This window comes from Cetorhinus maximus, chromosome 18 (assembly GCF_964194155.1).
Source record: "Cetorhinus maximus chromosome 18, sCetMax3.hap1.1, whole genome shotgun sequence".
Lineage (NCBI taxonomy): Eukaryota > Metazoa > Chordata > Chondrichthyes > Lamniformes > Cetorhinidae > Cetorhinus > Cetorhinus maximus.
In genome coordinates, this window is record NC_135896.1 from 76,516,222 (window position 1) to 76,531,671 (window position 15,450).

A 15,450-nucleotide genomic window follows, 5' to 3' on the forward strand; every position below is an offset into this window, starting at 1 on the left:
TGACACCCTGCCATCTTTAACCACACCCTATCTAAGTTATGTGTGTTCTCCAGTCCCTGTTAAGCACTTCCTCTCTGTGTCACCCCCTTGCCCCTTTAAACACCCATCTGAGTGTCAGATGTGGCTTAGTTGGTAGCATGTTGCCTCTTTGAGTTACAAGGTTCACGAAAATTAAATCTGACACTTCAGTGTATTAATGAGGGAATGCTGCACTGTCAGAGATCTTTCGGATGAGATGTTAAACTGAGGCCCCATCTGCCAACTTGGGTGGAGCTAAAAGATCCCATGGCACTACTAGGGGAGTTATCACTGGTGTCCTGGACAATATTCATCCCAAAAAAGGATTATCTGGTCATTATCACATTACTGTTTGTGGGAGCTTACTGTGTGTAAATTAGCTGCTGTGTTTCCTACATTACAACATTAATTACACTTCAAAAGTACTTTTTTGGCTGTAAAGCACTTTGAAACATCCAGTGGTTGTGAAAAGCTCTATATAAATGCAAGTCCTTCTTTCTTTCTAAGCTTTGTGTGATGCCCGGTCCCCATTACGCACTCCCTGCTTGTGTTGTCCAGTTTCTTTTAAACATTTAAACATAGACAGGACTAGACCCTATATGTTGACCTGTTCTCTTTGAGCACTCCCTGTCTAAGCATTGTGTGTTCCCCTTGCTGTCTATAGGATTCCCCGTGCTCTCCATCTCTCACTGTCATCAACGCAAGGTGCGAGGAAGCTACCAATTACAGGAAGAAGGAGCACACTTTCCGTTTACGGTATGTGACATCAGCTGAATGAAGAGAGCCAAGCTTTACCAGGTTTGGGATGATGTGTTATAGCGTGCCCCTGAGAGAACACTAGAGAGAATAAAGGGCCGAATCCTCCCAGATTTGCACGGTGCGGTAGTGGGCGGGAAAAAGAACATTTTACCTGCTAGCCGCAATGGCAGCTTCACACACCATATCATCCCAATCCCGCCTCATTAATCATATATTCCCAGGGAACATGCCATTTCAATGACAGGCATGCTCCAATTTGCCCGCCATGCCATCACCTCACTGCTTCATCCACTTCTAAAGTGCAGCCGCGCGCTCGTCTCTCAGTGCTTCCAGCCCAGGACTGCTGTAAAGAAGACATGGCCCCGAAAGGCAAAAAGACTGCAGGCCCCACATTTAATGATGCATCCCTCGAGCACCTTTTGGACATGATGGAGGCCCGCAATGATGTCCCCTACCTCCACTCTGGCCGCAGGAGGGGCAGCAACATTACCACTCTGACTTGATAGGCAATGACAGTGGTGATCAGTGCCAATGCTGCACAGAAGAGGTTGGCCATCCAATTCAGATAAAGGATGAATGATCTCATCTGTGTCGCTAGGGTAGGGCAACCATCTCATCATTCTAAATCTCATGCAATTAGGCCAACATGCTCAGATGATCCAGTATGGGGGGGATGATTCTGGTGTGCTGGGCTTATGATATACAGATGTATTACAATGAAGTTCCCAACGTCCAATGGTGGGAAACACAGCCCACCATTGACAGGCAGTGCAGACAATTGCAAACTTGTTTTGTGACATCATGAAACTGACTTTTGGCCTTCACGCCATATTGTCCACTCACGCTGCCGAACACACCTGTCGCCAATAGGAAAATTCCACCCAAAGTCTGCTCCTAACCCTCACACTAACCATTGTACTGACATACATCAGCCACTGGGAGTACAAAGTGAGCTGGAAATTCACTGGAACTCTGCCCTTATTCGAGCTGAGGAGATGTCAGTAAATAAGGAGGTGACAATGTGTTCTTCTGCTGCTGAAACCCTCAGCCATGCCTTTGTTATCCCTAAACCTGATTATTCGAATACACTCCTGACCACCTTCATAGGTTCTACTCTGTAAATTTGAGGTGATCCAAACCTCTGCTGCCCGTGTCCCAACTCACACCAAATCCCATTCATCCATCATTCCTGTGCTTGCTGACCTACATTAGCTTCCTCAAGTTTAACATATTTATCCTGGTGTTTATACATATACCCAGTAAGGATGTGTGTACGTGAGAGTCAGTACATTCATCTACACCTTGGTGTGTTTGCTGTGTGAGGCACTGTAGTAAACAATCTGAATGCAATGTATTTCCCTAGGCTCAGTGACGAGGCTGAATATCTCTTCTCTGCTCCTTCGGGCAAACTGATGGGCGAGTGGATCCAGAAGATCAGGACCAGTGCAGGTAACTGAGTTTGGCTGGCCAGCCTTCAGCTGTCACTGTGTACAGTGTCCTAAGCCTCTTTGTCTCTTTTTCCAGGTACAGTAAGGGGTGTTGAAGCCTATGGCTGTTTATGATTCTGGCACACTATAATCTGATCAAAAGATTTGTTAACTGGGCACTGAGCGTCTAGAGCAGTTCAAATATATATAAATCTCCACTCTCAGCTTTAGTGCAGAGTACAAGTCCACTGGGTTTTTTAGAACTCAATACTACAGAAAGCCAAGAGGAGCATAGAGGATGGAGGGTGAAATCAAAAAGGAAATTAGAAAAGCAAAGAAAGGGCATGAAAGAATATTGGCAAGTAAAATCACAGTGACCCAAAGATGTTTTATCAATAAATAAAGAGTAAGAGAATAACGAAGGAAAGAGCAGGGCCCATAAAAAACCAAAAAGGTAACGTGTGTAGAGACAGAAGATGTTGGTATGGTTCTTAATGAATACTTTGCGTGACTTCACAAAAGAGGGGGACGATGCCGATATTCTAGTTAAAGAGGGGGAGTGCGAAGTAATGGCTGTGATAAACATTGGGAGAGAGGAGGTATCAATGGGATTAGCATCCCTGAAAGTGGATAATCACCAGGGCCAGGTGAAATGTACCCCAGGCTGTTAAAAGAAGCCAGGGAGGAAAAAGCGAAATGTCTGACCATCATTTTCCAATTCTCACTGGATACAGGCATGGTGCCAGAGGATTGGAGGACTGCTAACGTTGTACCCTTGTTTAAAAGGGGAGCAGGGAAAAGACCAAATAATTACAGCCAGTCAGTCTAACCTCAGTAGTGGGCAAATTATTGTAATCAATTCTGAGACACAGGATGATATGTCACTTAGAAAGGCATGGAGTAATCAAGGATAGTCAGCATGGATTTGTTAAGGGAAGATCGTGTCTCACAAACATGATTGAATTTTTTGAGGAAGTAACTAGAAGGATTGATAAGGGTAATGCAGCTGATGTGGTCTACATGGATTTTAGCAAGGTTTTTGACAAGGTTCCGCATGGCAGACTGCCCTTGAGATACAGGGGAATGCAGCAAGCTGGATACAAAATTGGCTCAGTGGCAGGAAACAAAGGATAATTGTCGACAGGGCGTTTTTGAGATTGAAAGGCTGTTTCCGGTGGGGTTCCACAGGGCTCAGTACTAAGTTCCCTGCTTTTTGTAGTCTATATTAATGATTTGGGTATGAATGTAGGGGGCATGATCAAGCAGTTTGCAGACGACACAAAAATTAGCCGTGTAGTTGATAGGGAGGAGGATATAATTGTAGACTGCAGAAAGATACCAATGATCATGTGGGCTGAAAAGTGACAAATTGAATTCAACCCAGAGAAGTGAGAGACGATGCATTTGTGGAGATCAAACAAGCCAATCACACAATTAATGGGAGAATACTGAGAGGTGTAGAGGAAGGGTGGGACCTTGGAGTGAATGTCCACTGATCCTTGAAGAAAGCAGGACAAGTCGATAAGGTGGTTAAGAAGGTATAAGGAATCCTTTCTTTTATTAGTTGAGGTATAGAATATAAGAGCAGAGAGGTTATGCTGGAACTGTATAAATTATTTGTTAGGCCACTACTTGAGTGCAGTTCTGGTCACCTCATTACAGAAAGGATATAATTGCACTAGAGAGGGTACAGAGGAGATTTGCAAGCATGTTGCCAGGACAAGAAAAATGCAGCTATGAGGAAAGACTGGATAGGCTGAGGAAGTTCTCCTTGGGACAGAGGAGGCTGAGGGGAGATTGAGATGTACAAAACTGTGAGGTACCTGGATGGGAAAGGCCTATTTACCTTAGCAGAAAGGTCAGTGACTTGTATTCATAGATTTAAAGTAATTGGTAGAATGATTAGAGGGGAGATGAAGAAAAATCTTTTCACCCAGTGGGTAGTAGGAGTCTGGAACTCTCTGCCTGAAAGGGTGGTCGAGGCAGAAACCCTCATTCAATTAAAAGGTGTCTGGATATGCACCTCAAGTGGCGCAACCTGCAGGGCTATGGATCAAATATTGGAAAGTGGGATTAGGCTGGGTGGCTCGTTTTTCGGCTTTTCAGACACAAGTGGCCTCTTTCTGTGCCGTAAACTTTCTATGATCTATGGTTATTTCCTGCACTTGTGCAGTGTTATCCAGGTCTTGCTGCAAGCAAGGACTGCATGGACTGCTTCAGTTTCTGAGGTTGCGAATGGAACTGAACATTGTGCAATCATCAGCGAACATTCACACTTCCGAACTTATGATAGAGGGAAGGCCATTGATGAAGCAACTGAACATAGTTGGGCCTAGGGACACTATCCTGAGTAACTCCTGAAGCAATGTCCAGGGGTTGAGATGATTGACCTCCAACAACTATACCATCTCCCTTTGTGTTAGGTATGATTCCAACCAGTGAAGAGTTTTCACCGTTTTTCCCATTGACTTCAATTTTGCTAGGGCTCCTTGATGCCACACTCAGTCAAACGCTGCTTTGATATCAAGTGCAGTCACTCTGACCTCACCTTTTGAGTTCAGCTCTTTAGTCCATGTTCACATCAAGACTATAATGAAGTCAGGAGCCGAGTGGCCCTGGCAGAACCTAAACTGATTATCATTGATTGCTGTTTAAGTGCCGTTTGATAGCACTGCCAACGATACCTTCCATCACTCTATGATGACAAGAGTAGTCTGATGGGGCGGTAATTTGCCTGATTAGATTTGTCCTCCTATTTGTGGACAGGACAAAGCTGACTAATTTTCCACTTTTTTGGTGTAGATGCCAGAATTGTAGCTAAACTGGAATAGCTTGGCTTGGTGAATGACCCTGGTGGAATTCAACTGAGCATCATTCAGCAGGTTATTGCTGAGTAAGCCCCACTTGATAGCATTGTTGACAATACCTGCTATCACTTTGCTAACGATCAAGAGTAGACTGACAGGGCAGTGATTGACTGGATTGGGTTTGTCCTACTTCTTGTAAACAGGATACCTGAGAAATTTTGCACATTGTCGGATAGATGCCAGAGTATGAACTGGTCAGTGATAGAAGAGGGATAGAGTATGCAGCAGTCAATCATAGAGGAGTGAGTACAAAACAATCACTGTGATATTTTGCACTCTCTGATATGTAATCGGTACAAGCCTGGGGTTGCTGCAGCTGGATGTTGACTCTTCTTGTCCTGTTTTCCAGGTTCTGGTGAAGCAAGCTTGTCATCTGACAATATCTCTCCTTCACAGTCTCCACAAGTCTCCTGGTAAGTAGATTGCACCTTACATTGCCCTAGGCCCAATTACAATCTCACACCATGCAAGCAGGTGTTCTCTGTGTTTCCTCACCTCTTGGAGACATTCATTGTAATGGAATTACAATTCCATAGGACCTTCTTACATCTCACCTTTTCTTCCTGTGTGAACCAAGACAGCACCATTATTAGGCTATTCAACTTTTATAAAACCAATCTAGATCCCCTTTTCATGCACATGGATGCATACAAACACATACATATGCACATGTACATGCACACACACACGTACATGTATACACAAATGTATGTGCCGGGTACATTGTCTGTCACTGTCAGGTACAGAAACCATGCTGTTCCCCTCCCAATTGAGTCATTGAGCCCAACTGTGGCCTCCTGGTTGCAGCCCAGATCATGTTCAGATGGCAAAGTGCGGCTGGCGATCATTGGGTGCCACTTTGAACAGAATGCTGGGAGTTAGCTCAGTGAGGGAATCTTAATCTCTTTCTAAAAAATCTAATTTTATTTTCATTTTACATTTAACATCTAACTGAAATCTACTGTTACATTTTGTTCAGACTTAAGCAGGAATGTACAAGCTCTCCACTTGAGAGCAGCTGAAGTTAGCTAATTAAGGAAATTAGCTTAAACTGTTTTTTCTGTCCTTGGGGCTGAGCTAACAACTTTGAATGGAGTCCTGGGAATTGGGTAAGTGAGAGAATTAGATGGAGTGGGAAAGGAAGTGCTGCTTTCCTTTTTCTAACCTTTTCACCCTGTAGGAATTGGTTCCTACTCTACTACAGGGGGAAAAGCCAGCTATTTAGTGAGTATCTGGTATTAATTGAATAAAATAATGAAGTAGCTAATTAAAACATATTAAGGATGGCAGGGCAGGTGATGATTCATGGCTGCAGCATGTGGAAGATCTTGGATGCCAGTGTGATCCAGGGCAAACATACCTGCAGTAAGCGTCTGCAGTTTGAGGAGCTTTGGCTCAGCGTCATTGACCTGGGGGCCGAGCTGCAGACACTGCAATGTATCAGGGAGGGGGAAAATTACCTGGACACTTTGTACCAGGAAGTGGCCACACCCCTTAGGATAGGGTCTTCTGATTTGGTCAGTGGTCAGGGACAAGAGTGTGTGACTACAAGTGAGGCAGGTATGGGGTCCCAGAAGTGGAGGAGCTGCAATCTTTGCAATTGTCCAACAGGTTTGAGGTTCTTTCAGTTTGTTTGGATGAGTGTGGGGGCTGCATAGTGGATGAGCTGACTGACCGTGGCACCGTGGTACAGGAAGCCATTTAAGTGGGGGGAGCAAAAAGGAATGTAGTGGTAGTAGAGGAGATTTTGTGAGAGGGATCGACACTGTTCTCTGCAACAAAGAGCGAGAATCCAGAAGGCTGTATTGCCTACCTGGTGCCAGGTTTGGGATGTCTGCTTAGGGCTGGAGAAGAATTTGGAGTGGAGGGGAGGATCCAGTCATCGTGGTTCATGTAGGTACCAAAAACATAGGCAGGGCAAGGAAAGAGGTTCTGCATAGTCAGTATGAGGAGCTAGGCACCAAATTAAGAAGCAGAACCTCAAAAGTAATAATCTCTGGATTATTACCTGAGCCATGTGCAAATTGGCATAGGGCAAATAAGGGAGGGACACAGAAAGCAGGAAACTACAGGACAGTTAGCTTAACATTTGTCATAGGGAAATGTTAGAAGTTGTTATCAAAAACATTATAGCAGGGCACTTAGATAAATTCAAGGCAATCAAACAGAGTCAACATGGTTTTGTGAAAGAGAAATCATGTTTAACTAATTTATTGGAATTCTTTGAAGAAGTAACGTGTGCTGTGGATAAAGGGGAACTGGTGGATGTACTGTACTTAGAATTCCAGAAGGCATTTGATAAGGTGCCACATCATTGCGGAAAATAAAAGCTCATGGTGTAGGGGGTAACATATTGGCATGGATAGAAGATTGGCTAGCTAAAAGGAAACAGTAGACATAAATGAGTCATTTTCCGGTTGGCAAGATGTAACAAGTGGTCTGCCACAGGGGTCTCAACTTATTAGAATTTATATAAATTACTTGGATGAAGGGACCGAAGGAATGGTTGCTAAATTTGCTGGTGACAAAAAGATAGGTAGGAAAGTAAGTTGTGAAGAGGACACAAGGAGACTACAAAACGATATGGATAGGTTAAGTATGTGGGGAAAAACTCTGGCAAATGGAGTATAATGTAGGAAAATGTGGAATTGTCCATTTTGGTAGAAAGGATAAAAAAGCATGTTATCTAAATGATGAAAGATTGCAGAGCTCTGAGATGCAGGTACAGCAAGTAACTAGGAAAGCTAATAGAACGTTATTGTTTATTGCAAGGAGAATTGAATACAAAAGTAGAGAGGTTATGCTTCAGTTGTACAGGGCATTGGTGAGACGACATCTGGAGTACTATGTACAGTATTAGTCTCCTTGCTTAAGAATATAAATGCATTGGATGCAGTTCAGAGAAGGCTTACTAGACTAATACCTGGAATGGGCGGGTTGTCTTATGAGGAAAGGTTGGACAGGCTAGGAGTTTCTGGAGTTTAGGAGAGTAAGAGGCAATTTGACTGAAACATATAAGATCCTGAGGGATCTTGACAAGGTGGATGTGAAAAGGATGTTTCCTCTTGTGGGAGAATCTAGAACTAGAGATTACTGTTTAAAAATAAAGGGTCGCCCATTTAAGACAGAGATGAGAATTTTTTTCTCTGAGGGTGGTGAGTCTTTGGAATCTCTTCCTCAAAAGGCGGTAGAAGCAGAGTCGTTGAATATTTTTAAGGCAGTACTAGATAGATTTTTGATAAGCAAGGGGGTGAAAGATTATCGGGGGTAGGTGGTAATGTGGAATTGAGGTTACAATCAGATCAGCCATGGTGCTATTGAATGGCGGAGCAGGCTCAAGGGGTCGAGTAGCCTACTCCTAATTCGTATGTTCATATTAATACTCTGGAGTTTGTTATTCAGGCTTCCTCGGGGAAAAAAAACCTAAGTTCACATCCATAAAGGAGAGCAGTATCATACATAATCTATCTACCCAGTGCATTCTGGGACCTGCTTCTTCCCCTGATTTCCTGCGCTCTGGGACCTGCTCCTTCCCCTGGTTTCCTGCGCTCTGGGACCTGCTCCTTCCCCTGGTTTCCTGCGCTCTGGGCCCTGCTCCTTTCCCTAGGTTTCCTGCGCTCTGGGCCCTGCTCCTTCCCCTGATTTCCTGCACTCTGGGCCCTGCTCCTTCCCTGATTTCCTGTGCTGTGGGCCCTGCTCCTTCCCCTGGTTTCATGAATTCTGGGCCCTGCTCCTTCCCCTGATTTCCTGTGCTCTGGGCCCTGCTCCTTCCCCTGATTTCCTGTGCTGTGGGCCCTGCTCCTTCCCCTGGTTTCCTGCACTTTGGGCCATGCTCCTTCCCCTGATTTCCTGTGTTCTGGGACCTGCTCCTTCCCCTGGTTTCCTGCGCTCTGGGACCTGCTCCTTCCCCTGGTTTCCTGCGCCTTCCCCTGGTTTCCTGCACTCTGGGACCTGCTCCTTTCCTTGGCTTCCTGAATTCTGGACACTATTCCTCATGTTTCCTGCTCCCTAGGCCCTGCTCTTTTTTGTATCCTGTGTGCTGGGCCCCCATGGTTAAACCCCCCAGCCAACTCCAGAGGATGGGAGGAAATTCTGCACTCACAGATAATAATGAATGTATTCTGTGGACTGGGTGGATTGCCTGGGATCTGCCACTGAAATATCATATTCACACCGTTTCTTCCTCCACAGGGAACCATCCAAGGCAAAGTCCCACCTCACTACAGGGAGCCCTGAGAAGATGGGGAGCCCCTTGGGGAAACTTGGAAACAGCAAAGACTTACTTCCCAGGTATGAGGTGCCCTGTGGGGAGGGAAATAGAGAGTGCTTGCAGCTGAAGACTAGAAGTGTGCTCTGGCTGTAATGCGGGTGACCTGTTAAGGAGGATAGCTATAGCTTCAACCAGACCCTACCACCCCACCACATACACACACACACAAACACACACACACAGTTCATGGTGTTTTGGAGTGTGCAATTGACATTGTCGTTTACTATCACTGAGATTTATTGTGCCCCTCCACATATGGTAGCTTTAGAATATTGTTTCTGGGTCTGATACTACCATATATGTAATAGATCAGTGTCATTCAATGCATTATATAACTTTTTGTATATGTCTGTTATGTTGAAAAGCTTACATCAGTAGATACTTCCTGTCTATAAATCCTAACACATTATTGCCACATTCTTTCTGCAAATTTATGCCAACTATTTCTGTTACAAATCTCAATGTCCAAATTCAAAGTAAAAATGCTCCATTGTCAGCTGGCTCCCATCGCTGTCTTGTTACTGGCTCCGATCATTAGGAAGTGCTCAATGATCTTTTTCCACAAAATGGTTTCTGAACATTTTCCATCCACCATTTTTTTATCATGAAGTAAACTCTTATCTTGGACATCAGTTCCAAATAAAAGCAAAAAAATTATATACTTCACAACATCATAATTAAATTTGTCCACTGGATTATCTTCTAATGCATTCATTGAAGTTTTTACTTGAAGGAGTAACACCCTGCCAAAAGGCTGGAACTGGCCCTTCACCTGGTGTCCTAGGGCTGTTTGATCAGACAGTGCAGAGGAAGCTTTGCTCTGTACCTAACCCAATACTGTACCTGCTCTGAGAGCATTTGTTAGGACAGTGTAGAGGGAGCTTTAACCTGTATCTAAAAGGTGCTGTACCTTCCTGGGAGAGTGAAACGATTCATGAACATGGAAGATGACATAATTTTCTTGTTTTTTTCATGATGTTTAGGAGAAGTCCATCTTTCAGACTTAAACAAAGCAGCTCACCGAGCCTGTCCGCACAGGGAGGTGAGGGCCAACAGGACAATAACACCGTGCTGGGAGCAAACAGGACAGGTACCTCAACGCCTAGAATAGGACGTATCATAACGCTCACTCACTTATTGTTAGGAATGACCACTTTGTGATGTGGCATGAACCATATTGGGAATTGGGGAGTGAGCGGTTCGCATGTCATGGTGAGTGTGGGGACAGCTAGGTCACTTGTTGTGGCAAGTGCAGAGAGAACCGGTTCGTGCGTTGAGGTAAAAATACGGAGAGCAAGTTCGCTAATCGAGGGGAGTGCAGGGAGAGTTGGTTCATGTTTCATGGGGAATGCAGGGAAAGTCATTTTGCGTATCATGGGGATTGCGGTGAGAGCTGGTTCGCATATTATGGGAAGCTCTGTAAGAGCCAGTTCGCGTATTGTGAAGAGTCAGATACAGCTAGAAAAAGTGTAAAACAAATCAGTCTGCCCAAGGGGTGAGGTAGGTTATCCCGGCACCACTTGAAAATGAAAACTTCAAACACAATCCTTCGTCAGTAGCTGGGTCGAAGCTACCCACAGCTGGTAAAGCTTCAGCCCGATAAAGGTTGCTGTTCACAGTATGCTTTGATCCTCCTCTGGCATTTCCCAAACAATATTAACCCATCAGACCCAGCCATTGGTTGTGTCACATTCTCTGCTCCAGCATTCACTGATATTATGTGTTGTTATATGTTTTATAGATCCCAGTGCAACGAGTAATTCAACAGGAGATGAGCAGTCAGTGTCAGCTCCTCCACCAAAACCTCGTCACACCTATTATAACATCCACCTGTATCCAGAGGGTGGGGAACAGAAGGATCTGAGCTTGAGCACAGGTCAGTGTTATGGCCTTTCTGTGAATCTTTAGTATGAATATGCCCCAGATTGAAGTCATACCAGCACTGAGACTCATAGCCCAACCTTCCCCTGGTCACAGGTTGCCGTGTTTAACCAGCTGATAACTATATCATCCATTATCCATACATGGGCCTTTTTCCCCAGGTAACCTGTTGGAAAACCCATCAATTGCTGTATCATTTTGAAATTTGTGCATGAAGCTGGGATCATTTTCAGCATAAGAGGTTGAGATTAAGATCAGAGTTCAAGTAGGTAGGAGAGGGAGCTATGACCCACTAGAATGCAAAAGGATGGTCCTTTAAACCATTCCAGTATAATCTCCCACAGTAACCTGGCCATGTTTACTGCAGGCTGCAGAAATTGTGGCTGGACCATATACTGTTGGGGCCCAGCACAGCTTCCCACTGCTTCCAGTCACCAGCACTGACATCCAAGGTGCTGAAAAATCTACAGCAAATTTCAAGGAGTCCACAAACGCACTCTGTCCTGAGAGTGACCGTTACCTGACCCTGTGTCCCAACAGTGACCATCTCCAATGTTCCCTCTAAGCTGAGCATGTGTGTGGCCTCGTAGCATTCAGGAATGTACCACGCAGTACAATAAGCAGGCTTTGCACAACCAACATTCCCTTTTAGATGGGGATGAGCGTGGCCATGCAACAAACTTGAATGTACAATGCTGTGCAACAAGCCACAAACAACAACGAAAAATTAGAGGGAACGTTGAATGTCACACCTGACTCCATGTTCTGAGAGTCACTTTAGTCACTTTACCTGACCCTGTGGTTAGGTACAGCTGTGAAAAAGGAGACACCAGTTTTCCTAAATATTTCTAACCTCTTATGCCTGCCAGATACCAGAAAGACCCTGGGCAGTACCCCCAATCTGCGCGTGGAACAAAGGCACTCAGACCTCTCCAGCAACCGAGAGGTGTGTGAAAGTCGGCGGAAGACCTGGGAGCCAGAGAGGGCAGTGACATCCAGCACTTTCACGATGCCAACGTGGCATCACACGCAGGACACGGACATGGAAAGCAGGAAGAAAAAGGAGAAAAATGTTTTCAAGAAGATTTTTACAAAGAAGTAACTTAAAGTTGCCTCAACCTTGGTCTCTGACTGTAACATTTAATCAGGAACTGCACAGTGCCGAGCTTCACAGGTGTGCCTATCTACAGCGAGTCAGTGTGTGTGGGAATATAATAATCTGGAATAGGTGTTTTATGTAGAAATGTGTCACTCTAAAACATAAGAAATAGGAACTAGAGAAGGCAATTCTGTCTCTCAACTCTGCTCTGTCATTCAATAAGAACACAACTGATCTACTTCAATTCCATTTCCCTGTTTCCTTTGTATCTAATACACTCAACGACTGAACATCCACAATCCTCTGGGGTAGAGAATTCAAAGACTCACAACCCTCTGAGTGAAGAAATTTCTCCTCATCTCCATCCTAAATGGCCAATCCCTTATTCTGAGACTGTGCCTTTTGGTTCTACATTCCCCAGAAAGGGGAAACATCCTCTAGGCATCTACCCTGAGCAACCACATAACCTCTCATTCTTCTAAACCCCAGGGAATACAGGCCTACTCGACTCAATCTCTCTTCATAGAACAATTCCTTTTCCCAAGAAGCAGTCTAGTGAACCTCCATTACACTCCCTCTAGGACAAGTATGCCCTTCCTTAGGCAAGATGACCAAAACTGCACACACTACTCTAGGTGTAGCCTCACCAAAGCCCTAAGAAATTGCAGTAAGAGTTCTTTACTCTTGTACTCCAATCCCTTTGTAATGAAGGCCGACATACCATTTGCCTTCCTAATTGTTTACTGTACCTGCACATTAACTTTCTGCGGTACACGTACAAGGACACCCAGGTCCCTCTGTGTACCAACATTTTCCATTCTCTCACCATTTAGAAGATAGTTTGCTTCCTTATTTTTCCTTCCAGAGTGGATAACTTCACACAATTCCACATTATATTCCATCTACCACATTCTTGCCCAAGCACTTAATCTGTTTATACCCCTCTGCAAGTCTCTTCTTCACCCCCTACTTTCCCATCTAACTTTGTATCTTTGGCAAACTTAGATATATTACACCCAGTCCCTTTATCTAAGTCATTGATATAGATTGTAAATAGCTGAGGCTCGAGCACTGATCTTTGTGGTACCCTACTAGTTATAGCCTGCCACTCCAAAAGTTACCCTTTTATTCCTACTCGGTGCTTTCCATTAATTAACTAATCTTCAGTTCATGCTAATATATTCCCCCAATCCCCTGAGCCCTAATTTTGTGTTATGAGTACTTGCGTGACACATTGTCAAATACTTTTTGAAAATCTAAATGTACCACATCCAGTGGCTCTCTCTTAACCATCCTGTTCATTACAACCTCAAAACTCGGATTTGTCAACAACAAATTATAAATAAACGTTAACTCTGCTTGCCATTTCAACACACCATCTTGCTTTCATGCCCGCATGTCCGTCCTTGGCCTGCTGCAATGTTCCAGTGAAGCTCAACGCAAACTGGAGGAACAGCACCTCATCTTCCGACTAGGCACTTTACAGCCTTCCGGACTGAATATTGAGTTTAACAACTTTAGATCATGAACTCTCTCCTCCATCCCCACCCCCTTTCTGATCCCCCTTTTTCCAATAATTTATATACATTTTTCTTTTCCCATCTATTTCCATTATTTTTAAATGTATTTCCATCCATTGTTTATCTCTACCTTTTAGTTTATTTTGATCCCTTCCCCCCACCCCATCCCCACTAGGGCTATCTGTACCTTGCTTGTCCTGCTTTCTGCCCTTAATGTCACCATTAGCACATTTCTTAGCTTATATCACCACCGTCAACACCTCTTTGTCCTTTTGTCTGTGACATCTTTTGGTTATCTCCACCTATCACTGGCACTCTATCCAGCTCTACCTGTCCCACCCACCACCTTCCCCCCACCTTAAACCAGCTTATATTTCACCTCTTTTCTATTTTTCCTTAGTTCTGTTGAAGAGTCATATGGACTTGAAACGTTAACTGTGTTCCTCTCCGCAGATGCTGTCAGACCTGCTGAGTTTTTCCAGGTATTTTTGTTTTTGTTTTAACTCTGCTCAAATGTATTAGGTATTCTAGGTATCCTGTTACCATGTCCCTAAAGATAGAAACAGGTGCTCGTGGGTGTGTGTAAGTGTCTCACTCCGGAATGGGTGTGTGGAATTGGTTTGTCAACCTGCAGTCGAGCCGAGCTTTGAACAGTCTTATACTGCAACAGGCTGTCGTTGTTGTCCAAAACATTTGATTCCTGCACTTAACTTTAGACGAAGGCAGAAACTCCATTTCCATCTGATCCAGATCAATGTTACTTTGGGCAATAATTATGGTGTGTTTCCAAAACTAATAATTCATTTTGCTGCTTATTAATATACTGCATTATTAATATATTGTGACTGGGGCCTGTTCTGTGTGGGCAGTTTCAGACTGGGTCAGTTCACTTTACCACATCAGGCTGGAAGTACCTTCACTGCTAATCTCCTCCAAATTTGCTGAAGCATGAGGGGAGTGATTTAATAAGCTGAGCCCTGGCCAGGAAGATGGTAACTTCATTCCCCAGTCAATGCTGTAATAACAGTTCTCAGGCCAGGGAACTGGAATTCAAACTGAGGCTGCTGATCTCCATCCACTGCTTCCTGCTGGGAAGTGAGTGTGTGAGGACTAAATTAGACCCCCATGGTTGAACAGCCAACTGCTCAGAATCTGGGCCCACGTGCGAGCAGTAGAGAAGGCTGTCTGGTGCCCATGGATGTGTTTCTCAACTGGGGGCTTGGGGAGAGGAAACAGTGGTAGTGATGATGACCCTTGCATGCTTTCAGCTGAGCCACCTGAGGCTGTATTTAAAAAAGTGAAGCTGGCCCTTTGTAATCTGACAAACTACAACAGATGGTCAAAGTCATTCTCTTGCTATCATTCGTATTCTAAAATTTAAAATGCAAAATAAAATTGAGATTTGCATGAATGTCTCGTCATATTCTATCTTCTACCTCCCAGTGTAGGGACATCAGCTTCTGCACTCAGCTCTTGCTGAAGCAGCAGCAGTGTGTATCAAATACAAGATGCACTGTGGAAACTCACTAAGGCTCCATCAACAGCACCTTCCAAACCCATGACCTCGACCACCCATAAAAATAAGGACAGCACACACATGAGAACGCCA

General features: G+C 44.3%; 1 protein-coding gene across 1 annotated transcript in view; it reads left to right on the plus strand.

Moving 5' to 3' along the window:
- The window catches only part of sptbn5 (spectrin, beta, non-erythrocytic 5), a 259,281-nt gene extending 245,487 nt beyond the window's left edge, over positions 1–13,794 (plus strand). Inside the window, exons 66-72 of the mRNA XM_078563287.1 lie at positions 683–774; positions 2,141–2,226; positions 5,421–5,484; positions 9,263–9,361; positions 10,325–10,431; positions 11,083–11,217; positions 12,092–13,794. Of these exons, the coding sequence (XP_078419413.1) occupies positions 683–774; positions 2,141–2,226; positions 5,421–5,484; positions 9,263–9,361; positions 10,325–10,431; positions 11,083–11,217; positions 12,092–12,324 (816 nt within the window). The 3' untranslated portion in view covers positions 12,325–13,794. The remainder of the gene's footprint in view (positions 1–682; positions 775–2,140; positions 2,227–5,420; positions 5,485–9,262; positions 9,362–10,324; positions 10,432–11,082; positions 11,218–12,091) is intronic.
- The last annotated feature ends 1,656 nt before the right edge of the window (positions 13,795–15,450 follow it).